The sequence below is a fragment of the Danio aesculapii genome, chromosome 12, assembly GCF_903798145.1.
Source record: "Danio aesculapii chromosome 12, fDanAes4.1, whole genome shotgun sequence".
NCBI lineage: Eukaryota > Metazoa > Chordata > Actinopteri > Cypriniformes > Danionidae > Danio > Danio aesculapii.
Genome location: NC_079446.1, coordinates 702702 through 724851, shown reverse-complemented (window position 1 = coordinate 724851; position 22150 = coordinate 702702). Strand labels below are relative to the sequence as shown.

General features: G+C 40.9%; 1 protein-coding gene across 2 annotated transcripts in view; it reads left to right on the top strand.

The window, feature by feature from the left end:
* wu:fj29h11 (uncharacterized) overlaps positions 1 to 22150 on the top strand; it is a 73080-nt gene that overhangs the window by 39139 nt on the left and 11791 nt on the right. For both annotated transcript variants that reach the window (XM_056470206.1, XM_056470207.1), the window contains 14 exons: positions 758 to 870; positions 1501 to 1654; positions 2586 to 2834; positions 3093 to 3284; positions 4221 to 4399; positions 5612 to 5798; positions 9064 to 9206; positions 9563 to 9747; positions 15295 to 15551; positions 16105 to 16324; positions 17899 to 18076; positions 18791 to 18917; positions 19018 to 19089; positions 21496 to 21675. In XM_056470206.1, coding sequence (XP_056326181.1) covers positions 758 to 870; positions 1501 to 1654; positions 2586 to 2834; positions 3093 to 3284; positions 4221 to 4399; positions 5612 to 5798; positions 9064 to 9206; positions 9563 to 9747; positions 15295 to 15551; positions 16105 to 16324; positions 17899 to 18076; positions 18791 to 18917; positions 19018 to 19089; positions 21496 to 21675 — 2436 coding nt within the window. The remainder of the gene's footprint in view (positions 1 to 757; positions 871 to 1500; positions 1655 to 2585; positions 2835 to 3092; positions 3285 to 4220; positions 4400 to 5611; positions 5799 to 9063; positions 9207 to 9562; positions 9748 to 15294; positions 15552 to 16104; positions 16325 to 17898; positions 18077 to 18790; positions 18918 to 19017; positions 19090 to 21495; positions 21676 to 22150) is intronic.

The following is a 22150-nucleotide window of genomic DNA, read 5'->3' as shown; positions in this document are numbered from 1 at the left end:
TTTAAGGCTCGTCTAGAGAAAGTACAATTCTCTATTTATTTATAGACCAGAAAATAAGTGTCCTATCAAAATAAAGTGACAACAAAACAATATAGATAATTAATTAAACAATATTTCTCAATCAAAACCAATACTTAAACAAACAAACATACACAAAACATAAATAAAACATAGAGAAGGCATAGATCAACAATGAATTAAATAAACGGCACCAACACCAGCATGGCTCCTCAGCAGCGGCTGCACAAGATGCGCACAAAAGTCTCAGACCTTCATCAGGACAACATACGTAGAGATTTTCAACATGTACGGGTCATACTCTCAAGAGAGCAAAGATCAGTCAGACACGTGCTGGAAAACAAAGAGCCAGACTTAACCTCAAAGGAAAGAAACGTCTATTAATAAATCAATAAACTCCAACACAACGAAGATGATGATGATGATGATAATGAAGAAGACAACATTGACTAATGCATTATTCCATAGTGGTGCTGATATTTCATTAACTAATGTTAACAAAGATGAATAAATACTGTAATGAATGTGTCGTTCACTCATTGTTCATGTTAGTAAACACATCAGCTCTTTTAACCTTATTGTAAAGTGTTACCAAAATATCAATACTAATATTATATTAATTACCAATAAAAAGCAAATAAAGACGCATTTAAAAGCAACACAACAGCAAAACTGTAATTAAAACAGAAATATTCAATCTAACTCAAAAGATTGATGAGCATGCTGTGTGTCTGCGCAGGTGATTTTGACATCCCTTCCTCCAGAGAGGACGTGGATCGGGACAGTTCCTGGAACCAGTGGCTTCGCTCCGAGATCCCGCAGCTCTTCGTTCAGGCCATGGACGTCTTCAGTGTAAGAGCAGCTTTATCTGCATTGTAGAAGATGGACACGTCATTAGCTGTGTTTACATCCACATATTTCTATGTGCATTTTGGAATACTGCATAGCAAATGCTTAATTAGCTGTGTTTCCATCTAAATATGCTAATTAGATTTTGAAAGATTTGCGAATAAACAAGGGAAAGCTGGAAACTTTATTAATGCAAAGTCCCTGAACGCACATTTATATCTGATCAGCGTCTGTCTAAAACTACATGACTGAAGCAGAGACTGATGAAGCACAGGCGCACACTTTACTCACTCAATCTGTTTACGTTGTAGTTTATACACATTTTATTATGGAATAAAAGATTATCTCACACATACAGAACGTGGTGTATGTCTTTTTAATGCACATCTTGACATTTCCATTCAGCATTTTATATTCTAAAATACACACGGCATACATGTGGATGGAAACAGAGCTGATGAAATGCCAAGATGTGCATAGATGTTGTAAATGGAGCTCTTCTAAATCTGTGTGTTAAATAAGGAAGCGTTAATTCAATAAGAAAGCGTCCTATAGAAAATATGCATGTAAAACAAAGGTTTACTCCTTAATTCTGATCTTCTCCAATGCCTGTGTGTTGTGTAATCCCCACAGAAACATCCAGAATTCAGTGGGCTCTCAGGCCTCTGCTACTTCCTGCAGTTTATTCCTCAGCCCAGCGAAATCCTGGACTTCTTCAACCCGGTGGCCAATCAGATCATCCAGCTGCTGAGGGGGCGGGCCTGCCTTCCTGCCCAAGAGGACCACGGTGAGAACAGCCTCTAAATCACCTCTACATTCATTTATTAATTTTCTTTTCGGCTTAGTCCCTTTATTAATCAGGGGTCCCCAATGGGAATGAACCACCAACTTATCAAGCACATGTTTTATGCAGCGGATGCCCTTCCAGCTGCAACCCAGTACTGGGAAACACACATACTCATTCACCCACTCACACTATGGCCAATTAAGTTCATCAGTTCTACAGCGCATGTGTTTGGACTGTGGGGGAAACCGGAGCACCTGGAGGAAACCCACACTAACACTGGGAGAACATGCAAACTCCACACTGAAACACCAACTGTCCCAGCTGAGACTCGAACCAGCGACCTTCTTGCTGTGAGGCGATTGTGCTATCCACTGCGTTGCCCATCCTCTACATTCATGATTTAATTATTTAAATAAATAAATAAAAGGACCAACACAGTGTCTCAGTGGTTAGCACTGTCGCCTCACAGCAAGAAGGTCACTAGTTCGAGTCCCGGCTGGACCAGTTGGGGATTCTGTGTGGAGTTTGCATGTTCCCCCCGCGTCAACGTGGTTTTTCTTCAGCTTAGTCCCTTATTCATCAGGGGACGCCACAGCGGAATGAACTGCCAACTATTCAATACTAACTGTAGAAGCCCAGTACTGGAAAACACCCATACACACTCATACACTACAGCCAATTTAGGTTATCAATTCCCCTATAGTTGGAGTCCCCTATATTAATAGCGCTATGGATAATGTTGGACTATGATTAATAAATGCTTTACAAAAATATTCATAGTTAGTGTTAGTAAATACATGAACTAATGGATCATTATTCTAAAATGTTGCCCCAGTGTGTTGTCTGGGTGTTATTCTCCCAATTATAAATACCTGTGTTGGTTTGTTATTGAAACCAATGTGTTGTGTGTGCGTGTGTGTTTTTGTTATAGAGGGCCGTGTGGAGTTCAGGCAGCCGTCGCAGCTGGCCGTGTGTTCGGACCGTCTGATCCAGCAGGTGATTGGTGGACAGGATCTGAGCCGCAGTTTGAGCCTGTGGTATCTGCATCCGGATCTGCAGTGCAGCGTTTCCGGCTCTCTGCTGTCAGCGCTGGGTGTTCATCGCCTCCGAGCCGCAGAAATCCTCACCGTCATCTGCTGCATGGCCAGAGAGCTGCTGCAGCACACACAGACACACACCGGTAACACACCATCAGCACAAACACACACATTAAAGAGCCAGTTTCAGCAGATTCCTTCAGATGGACTCCCCTTTGGTGATGTTGGTGGTGTTTTTGCTCCATTGACCTCCATTATAATCACATTTATTGATGGCATAACAGCATATGATCATGCATTCCTGATACCGTGAAAGTGTTATCCAAGGTTTTATCCCGGCTCATGCCGAGTTGAGTTGAGTTTGACTTGAATTGAGTGTAAATGTGGATGTTGGTGTTCAGATGGAGAGCTGGAGAAGCTGGCGCGGCTGCTGGTGTGTATTTTCCGTGCGCTGGAGTTGGAGTATGAGGTGGACGCTCTGCTTCAGTCTGTTAGAGATGTTCCCATGATTCCTCTGGCTGACGGGAGTGTGGTTTCTCTGAGCTCACAGGGAGTTTTCTTCCCACTCGATGACATGACGCAAGCTCACGCAGGTGATCATCAATACACACAACACCTAAACATGCAAAAACGTTTCCTTTCTGAATGAATCATTTGAATCAAAACTAGCATTTTAAATGACTCACTTGAACAATTCAACGAATCACTCTTTAATACAGGGATTCGCGCACATGCCGGCAGTTTCCGTCATATTTATTTGTATATTATAAAACACACATATCAGAATTGAACATTTCGATTATCACACTGAATCAGTCATTCAGAATCAGAAATGAGGAGAGTGACTGAATCTCCATCTGCTCATCTCCACACATCAGAAAGAGCCACAATCTGCGTCATCCCTTTAAATAAATAAGAGCTGATTTTGTGAATGAAACCCAAGCTGCAGACGCATTTATCTCCTGAAGTATTTACATTCTCCTGTTAATCTCAGCTTCCTGAAGGCCTGACAAATGACCCGTTTTCCTCATCCGCCTGATGTCAGATCAGTCTTGTGAGATTTGTCCTCATGAATTCCAGTGTGTGTGTGTGTGTGTGTCGTGTCGAGTGCAGCTGGATGAATTAAACATCAGCATTAGGGAAGTGGGTCACACAGCTGCACGTAGTCTAGTTTGCTGTAGTGAATGTACTGTGATGTTTCTCATTCCAAAGCCGCATCCTATAAACACTGATGTGTACTGATAAGCACTAATTTAGTTATCATTAATAAGCAAAATCACTAGTGTGTACAGTATGCATCTGCGTGTAAATAAGAGCATCCTCAAAACACTTCTTAGGCCTGAATGATCAAACTTAATCTAATTGCAATCTAATTTTTATTAACATTTTTTATAATAGTAATATATATATATATATATATATATATGTATATTGTGTGTGTGTGTGTGTGTGTGTGTGTGTGTGTGTGTGTGTGTGCGTGTGCGTGTGTGTGTGTGTGTGTGTGTGTGTGTGTGTGTTTTTGTCTGCAGACCTGCAGGCTCTCTATCAGGACCTGAACACGGTGGATCAGCGGCTGCTGCAGAGTCTTGATGCGCTGGGGAACTCTCAGGTGCGAGAGCTGCTGCGCCGACTGGACGTCCACGAGCTGGAGCCACAGCAGGTCCTGGATCAGCACATATACCCACAGCTGAGGAGCGGAGACTGGCAGGTAAGAGCACCAGCGGGACTTGAACCTGCAACCTTCACATTCTCATAAAGACACAAACAGCAGGGGGACTCAAAACTGCAACCTTCACACTTTCATAGACACACACATCAGGGGGATTTGAGCCTACGACCTTCACACTCACATAAAGACACGTACTCCAGGGGGACTTGAACCTGCAACCTTCACACTCACATAAAGACTCACAAACACCAGTGGCACTCGAACCTGCAACCTTCACACTCTCATGAAGACACACATACCAGTGGGACTCGAACCTGCAACCTTCACACAGTCATAAAGACAGATACACCAGGGGGACTCGAACCTGCAGCCTTCACACTCTCATGAAGACACACATACCAGTGGTACTCGAACCTGCAACCTTCACACAGTCATAAAGACACACACACCAGGGGGACTCGAACCTGCAACCTTCACACTTTCATAAAGACTCACAAACACCAGTGGGACTCGAACCTGCAACCTTCACACTCTCATGAAGACACATACCAGTGGTACTCGAACCGGCAACCTTCACATAGTCATAAAGACACACACACACACACCAGCAGGAATCAAACTCGCAACCTTTACACTCTCATAAAGACACACACACCTGTGGACTCGAACCTGCAACCTTCACGCTCATAAAGACACACACACACCTGTGGGACTTGAACCTGCAACTTTCACACTCATAAAGACACACACACACACCAGACTGACTCGAACCTGCAACCTTCACACTCTCATAAAGACACACACACACACACACACACACCTGTGGGACTCAAACCTGTTACCTTTACACAATAATATAGACACACACCAGCGGAACTCAAACCTACAACCTTCACACAGTCATAAAGACACACACACCAGCGGGACTCGAACCTGCAAACTTCATACAGTCATAAAGACTTATACAAATGGGACTTAAACCTGCAACCTTCACAGTCATAAAGACACACACACACACACACACTAGTTGAACTCGAACCTGCAACCTTGAAGCAGTCGTGTAGGCACACACACACACACACACACTATCGGGACTCAAACCTGCAACCTTCACACAGTCATATAGACACACACACACACCAATTGGACATGAACCTGCGACCTTCACACAGTCATAAGACACACACAGAAAGACACAACTATCAGTTGCGTTATGTGAATGTGACTTGCGTTCATGTTGTGTGTCTGCAGAAAAAGCCGCAGGGGATTGTGGTCAGTTACCTGGTGTTCATCAAGCTTCACGCTCAGGATCAGGAGATCAGGAGCCTCGCCGCACACATCCCAGTGCTGACCAATCAGGGCTTCCGCTGTCCCGCTGAGCATAAAATACACTTCAGCAAAGACTACAAGAACATCCACCTGCCTAGTGTACTCCCAGGTAAACACCACTGCACTGCTCGCCTTAACCCTCCTGTCGTCCATAATTCAGTGTACACTATTACATCCTTCGCTGAGCCGCCTTCACTAAAGCTCTAAAATAAAGCAGATCGGTTTCATTTCTATCCTCAAATCTATTCTGCATGAAGAAACAAGCTGATCTACATCACACACTCTGTGAATGTTTGAGTGTTCCCTCATCAGTGTGCAATATTTCAGCAGCGTTCACTCAGTAGACAACACTCCACTCTCACTGCTGTAAAGAGGGGATTTTATTATGATGGAGTGGAGAAAGTGTTCAAGTGTGTGTGTGTGTGTGTGTGTGTGTGTGTGTGAGACATATCAGGACACATCTGTATAATGACACCGGTATTACAGAAGGTGATGACTTGCGAGGACATTGCTGTCCTCATTTCTCCAAAGGTTAGTTCTTTAATTCTTTATTAAACACCAGTAGTTGACCATTGTGCTGTCCAAACCTAAAAATAAATGATCAAAAATAGACAGCAACAGATAAAACAACACAGAATACATCCAACATACAGGATCAATCATAAATAAGACTCCAGATAGGTACAGAAGGATCAGGTTTCTCCCAATTTAAAGGCTCTTTGTAGGAGGTGTAGTTTAAGTTTCCCTCTGAACAAAGATTCATTGGGAATTGTTCTAATGCAGTGGTTCTCAACTGGTTTGGCCATGGGACCCACATTTTTACATGGTCATCAAGCCGCGGCCCAAATTAACTATAATATAATTTCAGGAATTATAATTAATTACTATTTATTTGTTAACATACACAATTAATGACAGATAAATCATGAGAAACTTAGAAAATGGACAATATTTTATTGCTGTCATTTAACAAAATGTTCGCACTTTTGTGTTGCCCTCAGCTCTTAGGGTCGTCTTTGACAATAGTCCACAGGTTTGTCCTTGCTAACGGGATGTTTGGTTTCTGAATGTCGTTTTAAGGTTTCGTGTTCTCTTGTGAGAGCACCTCACTACATATGACACACTTTTTTGTCGTCAATATATGTAAATCCATACTTTAGATATTCGGGGTCGTACTTGCGATTCGACATATTTGTTGCTATAATTAAATTACATTTCACATTGTCGTGCGCACATTTCAAAATAAAAGTCCGGTATAAGCAAAATAAGTTAAAAATTCAACTTTTATTGTTTTTTTGACCACACACTCCACGACCCACTGAAAATGTTCCCGTGACCCACCAGTTGAGAAACACTGTTCTAATGGACATAGGTAACCTGTTCCACATTTTAGGACCTACTACTGAGAAAGCTTGACCTCCTTTTTTTCAATTTGGATCTGGGAACCACTAGTGTTTTCTGGTTTGATGACCTTAAACATCTGCCAGATATTTTAAGGGCGTGCTCACACTATCGGGCCTGAGTACTCTAACGTCATCGATGATGCGCTGTTCAGTTTAAGAAGTGCTCTCGCTCAGTACAGAGGAGATTTCTTTAGTTATATCGCTTTAGTTGTTTGAGATACAGTGACATGCAGTCAAATATTTCACTGAACAGATCCGCCACTTTTGATGCTCATAAACAATCATAAAGTCCTCGTTCTGCTGGAATTAGGAGGTGCAGCTGTGGTGCAGTGAGGGGTTTGCGTCTATTATAATAATAATAATAATAATAATAATAATAATAATAATAATAATAATACGACAGTTTGTGTTCATTTAACAGTAAGAATGATTAATAAATCCATATCAAACAGTCCCGTAAAGTCACGTCTGGTCTTCAGTTTTTGGGCTCAGGCGTGCTTGCACTCACACTACAAGCGTACCACGCCAAAGCCCAAGTGAACCGCACTCTGGCACACCTCTTCCAACCAGGTCAGGGCCGGCCAACTGAACCACGCCTGAGCCTGATTTAGAGCACTCACACTTTTCAAACGATCCGGGAAATGGGCCTGTGCACGGTTCGGATAGCATAGTGTGAGTGCGCCCTAAAAGTGATCAGATTAGAGAGATAAGTCGGAGCCAGGCCATTTAAAATCTTAAAAACATGCATTACAATTTTAATGTCAATTCTAAAACAAGTTGGCAACCAATTTAAGGAGCACAGGGTAGAAGTAATGTGGGTAAACTAGCAGGTGCCAGGTGCCAGTAGAGGCTGCTTTTTGAACCACTTGAAGACCCTTTCTATAGGATTGGCCAATACCCACATATATTGAGTTACAGTCGTCCAAGCATGATGATATAAATGCATGCATTAATCTCTCAAATTTAAATAAGTTAAAGTCTTTCACTTTGGTTAATAATCTCAGCTGGAAAAAACAAGATTTACCTACTGCATTTACCTGCTCGTCAAATAAAAGGGCAGAACCTAAAATAAAACCTAGGTTTCTTACTGATGGTTTAATGCAGACAGATTAATTGTCCAACATTTGATTCAGCTTTCCTGAGCCAGCTAGCTTCTAAATCCCACAGAATGAGTGTCTTTCAGAAAGTAAAACAGCACACAGTCTTCTGTGAGGGTTGAGGGTTGTTAGGGCAATTCAAAATACAGTTGTACAGTAGAAGAACAATGGAAAACTATGCAATGTCCCCACAATTCACAAAAACAAACATATGTGTGTGTGTGTCAGTAGTTTTGGTGATGTAAAAATGGGTTTTAAAGCTGGTGGGTAAAAACTCTACATCTTTCCCACTGAGGAATGAGAGGACTGAACATCTAGAATGACAAGGAGAGAGTAAAATAAGCGCACTGAACTTTTAATTGATGCATCTTTGCTGTACGAACAATACACAAGTGCACCAAACCTGCCGGCAGATCCACATCTCAATGGGTCATTGTAGTAAGTTTTGTAGTAATTGTCATGGGTGGTGATGGACTACGGTAATTGATTGTCCTCAGAGATGAAGCAGTGAACTGTGAGTGTTTTGTGTGGATTTACTAACGCGTGAGATGTGTGTGAGATGTTACGCAACGGCCCACCGTGAACTTCAAGGGAAAGTTCACTCAGATTACTCACTATTTACTCTTCCTGAAGCGGTTTCAAACCTTTGAGTTTCTTTATTCTGCTAAACACAAAAGAAGATATTTTGAGGAATGCTGAAAACCTGTAACCATTGACTTTCATAGTAGGAAAAACAAATACTGTGGAAGTCAATGGTTACCGGTTTTCAGCATTCTTCAAAATATCTTTCTTTGCACATGAGAGACGAACACGCCCACGGACGCACTCACACACTCATTCACGCACACACACTTCTGTTGTGCTCCTCCTGCAGGTGTGCAGTGGCTGCTGCTGGACTCCTGTTACCTGCGGGCGGACGCTGACGTGAGCGGCTGGAGGAGCGTCTTCACTGCGCTCGGGGTTCGAGACCTGCTGATCTTCAGGAAGGAGAAGCGCACATTCACCACTGCGCAACTGGTGTGTGTGTGTGTGCATGTGTGTGAGAGTGCGCATGTGTGAGTGTCAATGAGTAAGTAAGTGTGTGTGTGGTTGGGTATGAGTGTGTGTGCGCGAGTATGTGTGTGTGAGGGCACATAGCAGGTAGAGTGCAGTGTAATAAGCCTGATTGTTAAAGTGACAGTGCTGTTTTTATGGTATATAATAATAATAATAACTACAAGTCAAGTTATTATTTGCTGTTCCTTAAACATGGATAGGCGACAAGACTTTTGTCAGGTAGTGTACATATAGAGCATCCTTGTTTTCATCCCAAATGGCCTCCTGCAAGTTACAGTATGTCTGATGTCTAATATCTGCTGCTGTGTGTGTGTCAGTCGTGCAGCCCGTGGGCCACTGAGAGCACACTGTGGCCGACTCCAGCAGACGGTCAGTACACCATCATGGATCATCAGTGCTCAGAGCTCCACACACTCCTGACCTCAGATCAGCTTAGTGATCAGGAGAAACTACAGCAGCGGCGCGCACTCATACACCTACTGGACACCAACTGGAACTCTGGGTAAACAAACACACACACATTACACATTATCATCACACTCGCCTCACTGTTTAACTATATTAGTGACCGGCAACATATACTCATGACTGGACCCACACGGGATCTGTAGAGTTATTAGCCCATCACTGAGTCTGTTTATTTACTTACAGTCGAGATTTCATTTAATAAATTGTGGCTAAATAAATGTAAAGATCACATTAGAATTATTAAATGTTGCTTTAATTCTTGAGTGTGTGAGTCTTTTTGACTGATTCCTGAAAAGGTTGAGTTCCTGTGAGTCATTTGCTGATGAATCTGATCATGTTTACACTCACTGGCCACTTTATTAGGTACACCTGTCTAACTGCTCGTTAAAGGATTTAAGTGACTTTGAACGTGGTTGTTGGTGCCAGACGGGCTGCTCTGAGTATTTCAGAAACTGCTGATCTACTGGGATTTTCACGCACAACCATCTCTAGGGTTTACAGAAAATGGTCCGACAAAGAGGAAATATCCAGTGAGCGGCAGTTCTGTGGGCGCAAATGCCTTGTTGATGCCAGAGGTCAGAGGAGAATGGCCAGACTGGTTCCAGCTGATAGAAAGGCGACAGTAACTCAAATAAGCACTCGTTACAACCGAGGTCTGCAGAAGAGCATCTCTGAACACACAACACGTCCAACCTTGAGGCGGATGGGCTACAGCAGCAGAAGACCACACCGGGTGCCGCTCCTGTCAGCTAAGAACAGGAAACTGAGGCTACAATTCACACAGGCTCACCAAAACTGGACAATAGAAGATTGGAGAAACGTTGCCTGGTCTGATGAGTCTCCATTTCTGCTGCCACATTCGGATGCTCGGCTCACAATTTGGCCTCAACAACGTGAAAGCATGGATCCATCCTGCCTTATATCAGCGGTTCAGGCTGCTGGTGGTGGTGTAATGGTGTGTAATGGCACACTTTGGGTCCATTAGTACCAATTGAGCATGGTGTCAACGCCACAGCCTACCTGAGTATTGCTGCTGACCATGTCCATCCCTTTATGAGCACAGTGTCTCCATCTTCTGATGGCTACTTCCAGCAGGATAACGCACCATGTCATAAAGCACCAATCATCTCAGACTGGTTTCTTGAACATGACAATGAGTTCACTGTACTCAAATGGCCTCCACAGTCACCAGAGCTCAATCCAATAGAGCACCTTTGGGATGTGGTGTAGATTGGCATCATGGATGTGCAGCCGACAAATCTGCAGCAACTGCGTGATGCTATCATGTCAATATGGAGCAAAATCTCTGAGGAATATTTCCAGTAGCTTGTTGAATCTCTGCCATGAAGAATTAAGGCAGTTCTGAAGGCAAAAGTGGCTCCAACCCGGAACTAGTGAGGTGTACCTAATAAAGTGGCCAGTGAGTGTAGGCTTGTTCTGGCTAGTTTTTAGTGCAGACTCAGATATTCAGCCGTGATGTGCTTTCACCGTCAGACCGCTGCTGAAGTCTCCCAAAGTCTTCCAGAACGCGAGCGATGCTTTAATGCTCCTGATTCACAGACGGTTGTGCTGAAACACTCAATCTGCTGCTCAGATTATTCAGGATATGGATATTAATCTGGCACACAGGTCACTGTCTGCATTTGATCTTTTAAGCTGTAAAGAGCACAGAATATTCAGTCTGATGCGTCTGACCTGTTTATTTAATGGACTGTGATGATGATGATGAGGAAAAACACGTCAGATGCTCTTCAGGAACGGCTATTCCTGACCGCACTCATTTCATAACGCACTCCGAGTGCCTACATACAGTACGCATCCATATATATTTATAGTATGTTTATTTATATACATATACAGCAGTCAGCAATTGAAGTGCGCCACTGGGTGTTTTAAGACAACTTTGATTTGACTGATTTCTCTGTGTCATGATGAGAGCACATAATATTAGACTAGATATTTGACTAGTATTCAGCTTAAAGTGTCATTTAAAGGCTTAACTAGGGTAATTAGGGTAAAGTTAGGGTAATTAGGCAAGTCATTGTATAACAGTGGTTTATTCTGGAGACAATCCAACACTAATATTGCTGAAGGGGGCTAATAATATTGAGCTTAAAATGGCTTTAAAACTATTAAAAGCTGCTTTTATTCTAGCTGAAATAAAACAAATAAGACTTTCTCCAGAAGAACAAATATTAGAGGAAATACTGTGAGAAATTTCTTGCTTATTTTAATCAAATTGCTTTGATTATTTTCAATTCCACTGTATAAATAGACCACCTAACCACATGAATTTACTCTGAATGAGTTTTTCTTTATAGTAATAGTGATGTGTTTTTGATTCAATTCAATTCACCTTTATTTGTATAGCGCTTATACAATGTAGATTGTGTCAAAGCAGCTTCACATAAAAGGTCACAGTAAATAGGAACAGTGTAGTTCAGTTTGTAGTGTTTAAGTTCAGTTCAGTTTAGCTCAGTTCAGTGTGGTTTAATAATCACTACTGAGAGTCCAAACACTGAAGAGCAAATCCAACGATGTGCAGCTCTACAGATCCTGAACCATGCAAGCCAGTGGCGACAGCGGAGAGGGAAAAAACTTCACTAATGGCGGAAGTGAAGAAAAAAAAACCTTGAGAGAAACCAGACTCAGTTGGGCACGACCATTTTAATTTCTCCGCTGGCCAAACGTCTTGTGCAGAGCTGCAGTCTCAGTGGCGGAGGCTGGAAGCTGGCCTCAGCGAAGACTCGTCTGTCTCTGGAGCGTCATAGGAAACAGTCTCATGTTCTCCACTCTTCCATGACCATCGCAGTAGTTGTTCAGGATTCGGCCTGGTCCAGGATATGGAAACCTTGAGATCATCTCGTCGTTGGTCTTGGATCGAATCAGTGACTCTGCATAGTCTGGGGGCCTCGGGAAGAGTATCCCCAGGTGGAAAATGGAGAATAAAGAGAATAATTAGCGTAGCTGATGTTCACAGTGTATATCAGCAAGATGCATAACCTGTGTGGAAGCCCCCTAAGTGGTGCACTAAGTGTATGCTTTACTGAACAGATAGGTCTTTAATCTAGTTTTGAATTGGGAGAGTGTGTCTGAGCCTCGGACGTTATCAGGAAGGCTATTCCAGAGTTTAGGAGCTATAAATGAGAAGGCTCGACCTCCTTTACTCGACTTTGCTATTCTAGGTACTACCAGAAGCCCTGAGTTTTGAGATCTTAAAGAGCGAGTTGGATTGTAGCGAGACAGAAGATTGGTTAGATAAACAGGAGCTAGATTATTTAAAGCTTTATATGTAAGAAGCAATATTTTAAATTCAATACGAAACTTAACAGGCAGCCAGTGTAAGGAGGATAAGATTGGGGTGATGTGATCAAATTTTCTAGACCTGGTAAGAACTCTGGCAGCTGCATTTTGTACTAATTGAAGTTTGTTAATAGAGGATGCTGGGCAGCCAGCAAACAGTGCATTACAGTAGTCCAGCCTAGAAGTCATAAAAGCATGGACTAGCTTTTCTGCATCTGAGATGGATAGCATACTTCGTAACTTAGCGATATTTCTCAGATGAAAGAAAGCAGTTTTTGTGACATGGGATATATGATTTTTAAAAGTTAAATTGCTGTCTAATATGACACCCAGATCTTTTATAGTAGAGCTAACGCTAACTTTGTATCCCTCTAATTGTAGATCGAGTTGTGAGATCTGCTGTGTACAGTATTTAGGCCCAATAAGTAATAATTCTGTTTTGTCTGAGTTTAAGAGAAGATAATTGTTGGTCATCCAGTCTTTAACATCTTTAATACACTCAGTTAGCTTGGACAGATTAGACGTCTCATCAGGTTTAGTTGAAATATATAATTGAGTATCATCTGCATAGCAGTGAAAGCTGATCCCATGTCTTCTAATAATGTCTCCCAGGGGTAGCATGTATTTTGAGTAACACATAATCTGTGCTTCTGATGAGATTTCTTGGCAGTTTAAAGTCTTACCGTTTAGAGCAGGGGTGTCGAACTCAGTTCCTGGAGGGCCGCAGCCCTGCTTAGTTTAGTCGCAACCCTGCTTCAACACACTTAAGTCGCAGTCACACTGCACTTTTAACCCTGTAGACTTCTATTCACACGCATGTGAATGCAACAAACCAGAAATGCTTGCTTGTGTGACAAGTTTCACAGTTTGTTGCGTTGCAAAGTTCAAGCTAGGTGAACTCTGACCTGCGAAACGTGACTGCATGAGACCAATTGAAGATCAAACATGACCTCTATGTACAGAAATGTCAAATATGGACCAATCGCTGGCTTTTTTTAGTGTCTGATCATCTTGTTCAATCCAGCCCCTTTTCACAGCGCTATACATCAGAATTTTACATGCTCAAACTCAAGTTTGACCGCGGGATTACCTGCATGTTTCATACCAGACTGAAGGAGTCAGTGAGTTTGATCAGGTGTGTTTAATTAGGGCGCACCTGTGCAGAGCTGCGGCCCTCCAGGAACTGAGTTTGACACCTGTGCTGTAGACAATTTATCAAAATAACAAAGTTTCTGTAAATGTTGATTTTCATTTCCACACATTTTTAGACAACACGATACCACTGTTTACTTTCAGAAGAGTTCAGAAATCAATATTTGATGGAGAAATATTATTAAAATCAACATGAACATTTCACTCAACACACAATACCTGTTAATTCCAGAGAAACAGAGAATTTTCAAGTGATTTCTTATTTTTTCAATGCTATATAAATATATATACAGTATCAAAATATATAATATGTAACACTTTATTTTTCATACATTATAGATAAAAGATTATAGATAAAATTACGGATATATAACCAATAATTAATCAAACTTTCCTGAGTTCTTTAGTTTAATCTTTAATTTCTACATTTATTTTTATTTTTAAAATAATTACGATAATTATTGAATAATTGATGCCTTATTGGATTGGCAAAATTAAAATGTTTTTGTGTCGAATTTTAATATGTGACGTTAGAATATTAATAATAGAATAATGTAAAAGTTAGTGAGACTCAGTGTGCTGACCTGTTTATTTAAAGCACATCAGACGCTGTTCTGGCACAGTGAATCAGGCCGGTGTTTTGTAAGGCACTCAGAGACGTGTGTGTGTGTGTGTGTGTGTGTAGCAGTGTGTGTGTTTTTCTGCATGAACTGATCTGCAGTGTGTGACTCATCGTTATGACCTCCGTCTGCTTTAGCGTCACTCTGCGTTTACAGACAGACACACACTCATACACACAGACTAACTGTCTGAGGAGACTACTAACAGTGCTGTGGTTTGGTGGATGTATTGCAGTATGCTTACTTTAATAGTAATTATAATTTAATTAAAAAACTATTATTATTTTTGCACTGTGTATTATAAATATGGACTTTTATTTTATCTGGAGACAAGATCATATTCTGTGCTTGTCTAGAAATACTTCTTTATTCAAGAATCTTGAGTTATCTGGACTAAAAACAAGACAAACTAATAAGAAAAGCACTGTTTTAAAGCAATAATTATTGTGGAAAGCGCTATATCAATAAACTTGAATGTGTGTGTGTGTGTGTTTGCTGTGTTTCAGGGAGCGGTACGGTCAGCTGGTCTCGGCTCAGCTGCTGGATGCTGACGGTGGAGTTCTCCGAAATGTTCGCTCCTCCTTTATTCACATCCTGACGGAGTTTTCCTGGATTCCTGCACACAGACCCATGTGCAGCACCGTATCATACTTGCAGCCGCGGAACGTTTACATCTTTTCTACCGCGGTAAATCGGCTGCTCGGAGCGCATGTGGACTACATGCACAGTGAGCAAACGGCCAGCGAATTCACCACTGCCATCGGTAATAATGCTGGATTATTCTATATACATCTATCATAGAATCCATCTGTCTTTGGCGGCTAAAAGTGCACATTCATGCACAGTATTTCCTCTAATATTATTTCTTCTGGAGAAAGTCTTATTTGTTTTATTTCAGCTAGAATAAAAGCAGTTCTTAATAGTTTTAAAGCCATTTTAAGCTCAATATTATTAGCCCCCTTCAGCAATATTAGTGTTGTATTGTCTCCAGAACAAACCACTGTTATACAATGACTTGCCTAATTACTCTAACTTTACCCTAATTACCCTAGTTAAGCCTTTAAATGACACTTTAAGCTGAATACTAGTCAAATATCTAGTCTAATATGTGCTGTCATCATGACACAGAGAAAAGACATCAGTTATTAGAGATGAGTTATTAAAGCTATTATGATTAGAAATGTGCTGATATAATCTGCTCTCCATTAAACATAAATTAGGCAATAAAATATACAGGAGGGCGAATAATTCTGATTTCAACCGTGCGACTATTTTTACTGTATTTGTAATGTAATAAACTGTGTATGTTGCTGCAGGATTGAGGCACAGTGTGTGTGTGGAGGACATGGTGGGTTATCTGAAGCGCTGGTGTGTGAAGGAGTCTGAAGAACCGTCTGAGGAGCCTGAAGGAGCAGATTTCTCCAGCACAATCGATCATATTCATGCGCTTTACAGCTATCTGTTCAACGAGTGCTCCAGTGGTCAGCTCAGAGACCTGTTCCAGCGATGGCCCGCCGTCTACATCGAATACAACAGGTCACACACACAGTTTTAATGTATTGACCACATGTAAAGGACTGGTTTATTGTTTTTATATGAGCAAAATCACACGAGTAGCAGTACAATATGGCTGTACATCGGCACTGGTGGGGGGAGTGCTTTGGCTCAAGGTCGCAGTTATTTAGTGTCCCAGCAGTGCCGATATACAGTCATATTGCTCTGCTATGAGTGTGATATTGTGTTTAAACAACAGTTCGGCATCATAATCGTGTATGTAAAAAAGAAAGAAAGTCTGAAAAACACTTTTGTATGAGGAACTACTTTCTTCCGCCATTCATTCACATCTGCAGCTGTCAGAACAGCAGAAACCACTGCTACTTCACCAACGTCACTGTAGAGCTAGTGTTTGAGTGATTCTCTAGCGTAATGTCTAAAGTGATGACTAAACAGCTGATTTTGCTCACATTTTAAGATTATAAAGCTGAACAGCATGAAATGCCATCAGTCTACAGAGATTTCCCAGTATTTCTCTGTTGCAGTCGGGAGATCACAATAATTAACCCTTAAAAAACCAAAGCAAAGCGAACACTAGCAGATTACTGTGGTATAAATACAGCACTACAACATTCAGAAGAGAGAGATCGACTTAGAGCGTCACTTACCTGATTTATAATGATTTGATCAGCTGTAGATCAGAGTTTTTTCTTCTCAAAGCACTTATTATGCGCTGTCTGTCGCCATCTTGTGGCAGAACATCAACCCTCTTTGCTCTGCTCAGTATGACAGGCTGATGGCTGCTGATGCGCTGAATCTCTGAAATGATAAATATTTAAAATAGGCTCTATCCTTATAAATAAACTGCATAGTTGCAATCTAAACAACCACATCCTCATCTAAAAAAGCCTCAAAAGTACATGATGTTGTCCAACAGCTGCAATATTTGTCAAACTGTAGTGAGTTTATTGATCTGCTGTCACTCTGTGTGGGCGGAGTAATACACAAGGGTGAAGAGGCTGTACGAGTGCTGATACTGCAGAATATCGCACGGCTGTCAGATTCGAGAACTAGACAGAACTGTTGTGTGTATATATAAGACAACACATAACATTTACAAACAATAGTGGAATTAAAAGACCCTTCAAATCTAGTTTACCATTTAAAATGCTAATGAACACTGGTATAAACTAATTCCTGTAACGGTTGATTTTACACAAAGGAACTCTCTATGGCTTCCCTGAAGGCAGTGCTTTATACATTGGAAATAAAGGCAGCACTTTATTTTGATGCTCCATTTGAGGATTAGTAGACTGCTTATTATCTGCTGATATGCTCCTTCAACAGACATTTAACTGACTATAAGAACGTAAGTACAGGTCAACTTACACTAACCCCGACCTAACAGTCTGCTTATAATCTAATGAGAATTAGTTGGCATGTAGATGCAATGTAACTTAAATTCAACAAACAGACCATTAAAATAAAGTGTGACTGAAATAAAACATGATTTGGATGCCATCATTTAGTAAACTTTCTAAAGCTGCTTGATAAAACAGCGTCATGAGATTTTCACTTCCTCCAGTCAGTCTGAGTTTGTGTTTAATCTCCTACAGGGATGGCGATTGGAGCTCGGGACGCTTCTATCATCTGAAAGAGGTCTGCTGGTGTGATCCAACAGGCATGTTTCAGAGATACCGAGAGCTGATCCGCAGGTCTGACAGCGGCGTTCAGGAGCCGCGTGTGCTCTCTCCGCTGTACAGCACTCTGCAGGACATGAAGAGCATGTTTAAGGTCTGTTTCACCGACTGGAGATCCACAGGAGCTGGATATTACACTTGGCTTATGTCAGAAATGACCTATAGTGCATTAATCATTAAATGCTTGTATTTTCCGTATTGAACTGATATAAAGATTACTGCAGAACACAGAAAAGAGAATGTAAATATTCAATACTGACTGATGCAGATATTCAGTATATAACTACTCTACTATATACTGTAGTGGGTATGCATGTGTACTTGTATATGAATTTTAATTAACATTTACATTTAATAAAATAATAAAAAGGTCCCCTTTAAATTCACATAATAGTTTATAAAGACAGTTATTATTTTTATTTTATTAATTAGTACAGTTTAATTAGATATTACATCAAAATACAGGAAAAGCTGTCAATAATCAACATAAATATTTAGAGAACAAAACACTAAATTTGTGAACATGCAAAACAGACTTTATAAAAGACTACTAATATTAACAACAACCAAATTAAGCACCATTTTACTAGGCTAATAGAGAAATACACGTACTGTATGCATTTTATTAGGCTAATACAGAAGTAAATATATTATAAATACACTTATGCATTCTATTAAGCTAATACAGAAGTATATTTACTGTAAATACACTTATGCACTTACACAGAAATAAACATACTGTATGCATTTTATTAGACTAATGCAGAAATAAATATACTTTAAGCAATCTCCATTATTATGATGGCAGGCTCTGAGCGTGGAGCCCAATCCCTCGATGAAGCAGTACGTGTGTCTGCTGGAGGCGGTGTGTGAATCTGCTCCTCTCGCCACAGGAGACGTTCTTCAAGACGTCTCGGTCATCTTCGCTAAACTCGGTGAGGATCTGCTGAAATCCTGACACGATTCTTCATTAATCTGCTGTTTGAACTGCTGGTTTCTGATGTGCTTCTCTGTGTGTGTGTGTGTGTGTGAAAGCGGATAAATGTAAAGTGTGTGTTCATGGAGAGCAGGAGCAGCTCAACCCGACCTACTGCAGCTCTCTCAGGGGTGAGTTCTGGTCTAAGATGATATTTTAGTCAATGAAAACTATGACTGAGGCTTTTGAGAACAACTGACATTGCAGTGTTTAGATTTTCTGCAATATGCTTATATCACATCACATTTAAATAGAAATAAAATGAAGACTTAATCAGTGTAAAGTATAATAAACAAATTACAAGCATGAACAGTAGCACAAATATACAGTAACACTTTACTTGAGGGGGTGTTCATAAAGCTGTCATGACGTGAAGTTTATTTAGAAACTAATTTCGAGGGGAGCACGTGCTTATGATTGATCACAGCTAGTCCTGCGTTAACTAACGCATGATTCACCAATCAGATGATTCCTAACTCACTATAAATAACCAGAGTTTCTTACTACAGTTATCTTCGCTTTGAAGAATCCCCCATTCCACCCTTTCTCCTCCACCTTTCCCTTTAGCACTGGTTGTTGGTTAGCACTGTTGCCTCACAGCAAGAACATCACTGGTTAAAGTCCTTAATAGGCCAGCTGTCGTGTCTGTGTGGAGTTTACATGTTCGCGTGGGTGAATTTACATCTAAATTAGCACTACAGTCGAACTTTTAACCAGCAGTATATCTCTATATAGCAATGTAAAATCTGTCAAATATAGGGGGAGTTCTCGAGACCTACCTAAGCTCAAACTCTGCTCTCGCCCTGCAAACGGGAGGGAGCCTGGGGCTCGAGGATCTTATGAGCTCAGGGCTCTCTCCAGGGGCAGCATGCCAAACTCTATATTGCTTTATAATCAATCATCAGCTAAGTGTGAACTCTTGAAACCTTTATAATCATGTTATGACACATGAATATGAATGAGACTTTATGTATGGTTAAGACAAGTGTTATTAAGTGTCATTCCCTCAGTTATGACTTTTAAATGCAAAGATGACATCGTTTATGACAACTTGACTTAAAGAAATGCATCACAACCTGTTTTTGTAATGTTCATGACAACTTGACGTTACCAAGAAAACAAAACCGGTCATAAATCTGTCATAAACAGTCTCATTAACATTGTCTTTACTCTGTCAAATCATTTTATAAGCACATCATTAATATTTAATGACATTTTAATAACTAATTCAGCTCGCACCACTGAAGTTGAGGTCAGAAACAGTATTAATGATGCTGTAATAAAATTCATGACTCATTTATAATGCTTCATGACAATCATGTTTACGACAGGTTTTGGTAATGTCAAGTTGTCATAACAAACAACGTCATCTTTGCGTTTAAAAACTGAGCGAATGACGCTTAAGGACAGTTATTATAAGCATGCATAAATCTCATTCGCATTCATGACGTGGGTCACATCATGATTATAAAGGATTCATGACAGTCTTATGAACACTCCTTCAAGTAAAGTGTTACCTAAAAACTAAACTGAAGTAAGAAGCTAAGCTATAACTAACTGTGCGTTCACACTGAAGGCAGCGAGAGCCTCAAAGTTCGCTCTGGTCGACCCTGTCGGCTACGCTGTCTGCCTTCACAGCTCCAGCGGACGAGAGCGTCAAAATTCATTGCATTGATCTTGTATTTAAAGGAGCCGTTGCAGCAAATCAGTTACATTCCTGCATAAAAAACAAGCTTTCCAGCGTGAATATGTTGCGCGCCTTTTATCAAATTCATTAACTATGGAAGATCAAGTTGTTGCGTGTGGTGTGGCTTTGCTCCTCTAATCGAATATATATCTGAAATATTCTGAAGCAGCAGTACTGTGTTAGCATGAAATTCCTGCTTATAAAAAACACATATAACATTAATGCAAATCAGTAACTTTTTATTTACATCCCTGTAAGAAAACATCATAAATAACTGGAAATATTAAAAGTGGCTGATCTGTTCTGCGAGATATTTGACTGCATGTCACCGCATCCCAAACGACTAAAACAGTATAACGATATAAAGAAATCTCCACTGTGCTGAGCGAGAGAGCTTACTGAACAGTGCATCATCGATGACGTGAGCGTGCTCAGGCTCGAGTGCAATGAGTGCGGGCCGTCAGGGGGACAAGCGTGCGTCGGCCTGGTTCAAGGCAACTGTACACATGTGAGTACGCCCTAAGAAAACATGGTAAATAACTGGAAATGTTAAAACCCTTGGGAACAACTGTGGTCGAAACCAAAGTACACAGGAATCCTTTTAAGTGGTGGACTTCAGCATTACCATAATGAGTTGACTTAATTTCAACTCTCCTCGACGCCAGCAAAGATGCACCACGCCGCTCCTCACCGCCGGCTTCCATTGAAAATGAATGACTTCCAGCTACTTTGAAGCTCTCGCCACCTTCGGTGTGAACGCACAGTAACACAAGCATTACTGAAACAATTGAACTAAACTCATTTCTGCTCTGCTCATTAAGCACACTCTGCTTTCTCATGCTCCTGACAGAAATGGTGTCTCATAAAAGAGTGTTTCCCACTAAGACCAGTGGGTGGGTGACGCTATCTCGTAAACCCATGATCGCAGACAACGTACACTTAGAGAAGATCTTCAAGTCACACACTTCAGTCTGTCTGCTCAACCTGCCGTCCGTAGCCAAGAAAACAGCCAACAAATACACACGGGAAGGTAATCTGTGTTTCCATTGCTCTTGCATTTTAATGTTGATGAGATCATTTCACTACTCGAGGGAAAAGACTAATAATACATTCTCCATTGAGCTACTTTACAGCAAACATTACAGTATTATCCATACTTATTTTCTGATTACACCTAACTTTACACTTTTATTATATATATATAATGTATATGTATATATTCTGATTACACAAATCAAACTTTGGTTTCATTAATATATTTTGATATACACTACTTGACAAAAGTCTTGTGGTGGATCTCAACAAATAATAACTGGACTTCTAGTTGATCATCTGTAAAAGTGTCAGAAGGTGGATTTCTCTGCTGAATCATCTGTTGATCTGCATCACAATCATCACCAATACTGCAGAAGACCTACTGGAACCCACATGGAGCCAAGATTCTCACAGAAATCAGTCAAGTTTGGTGAAGGAGAAATCATGGTTTGGGGTTCCATTCAGCGTGC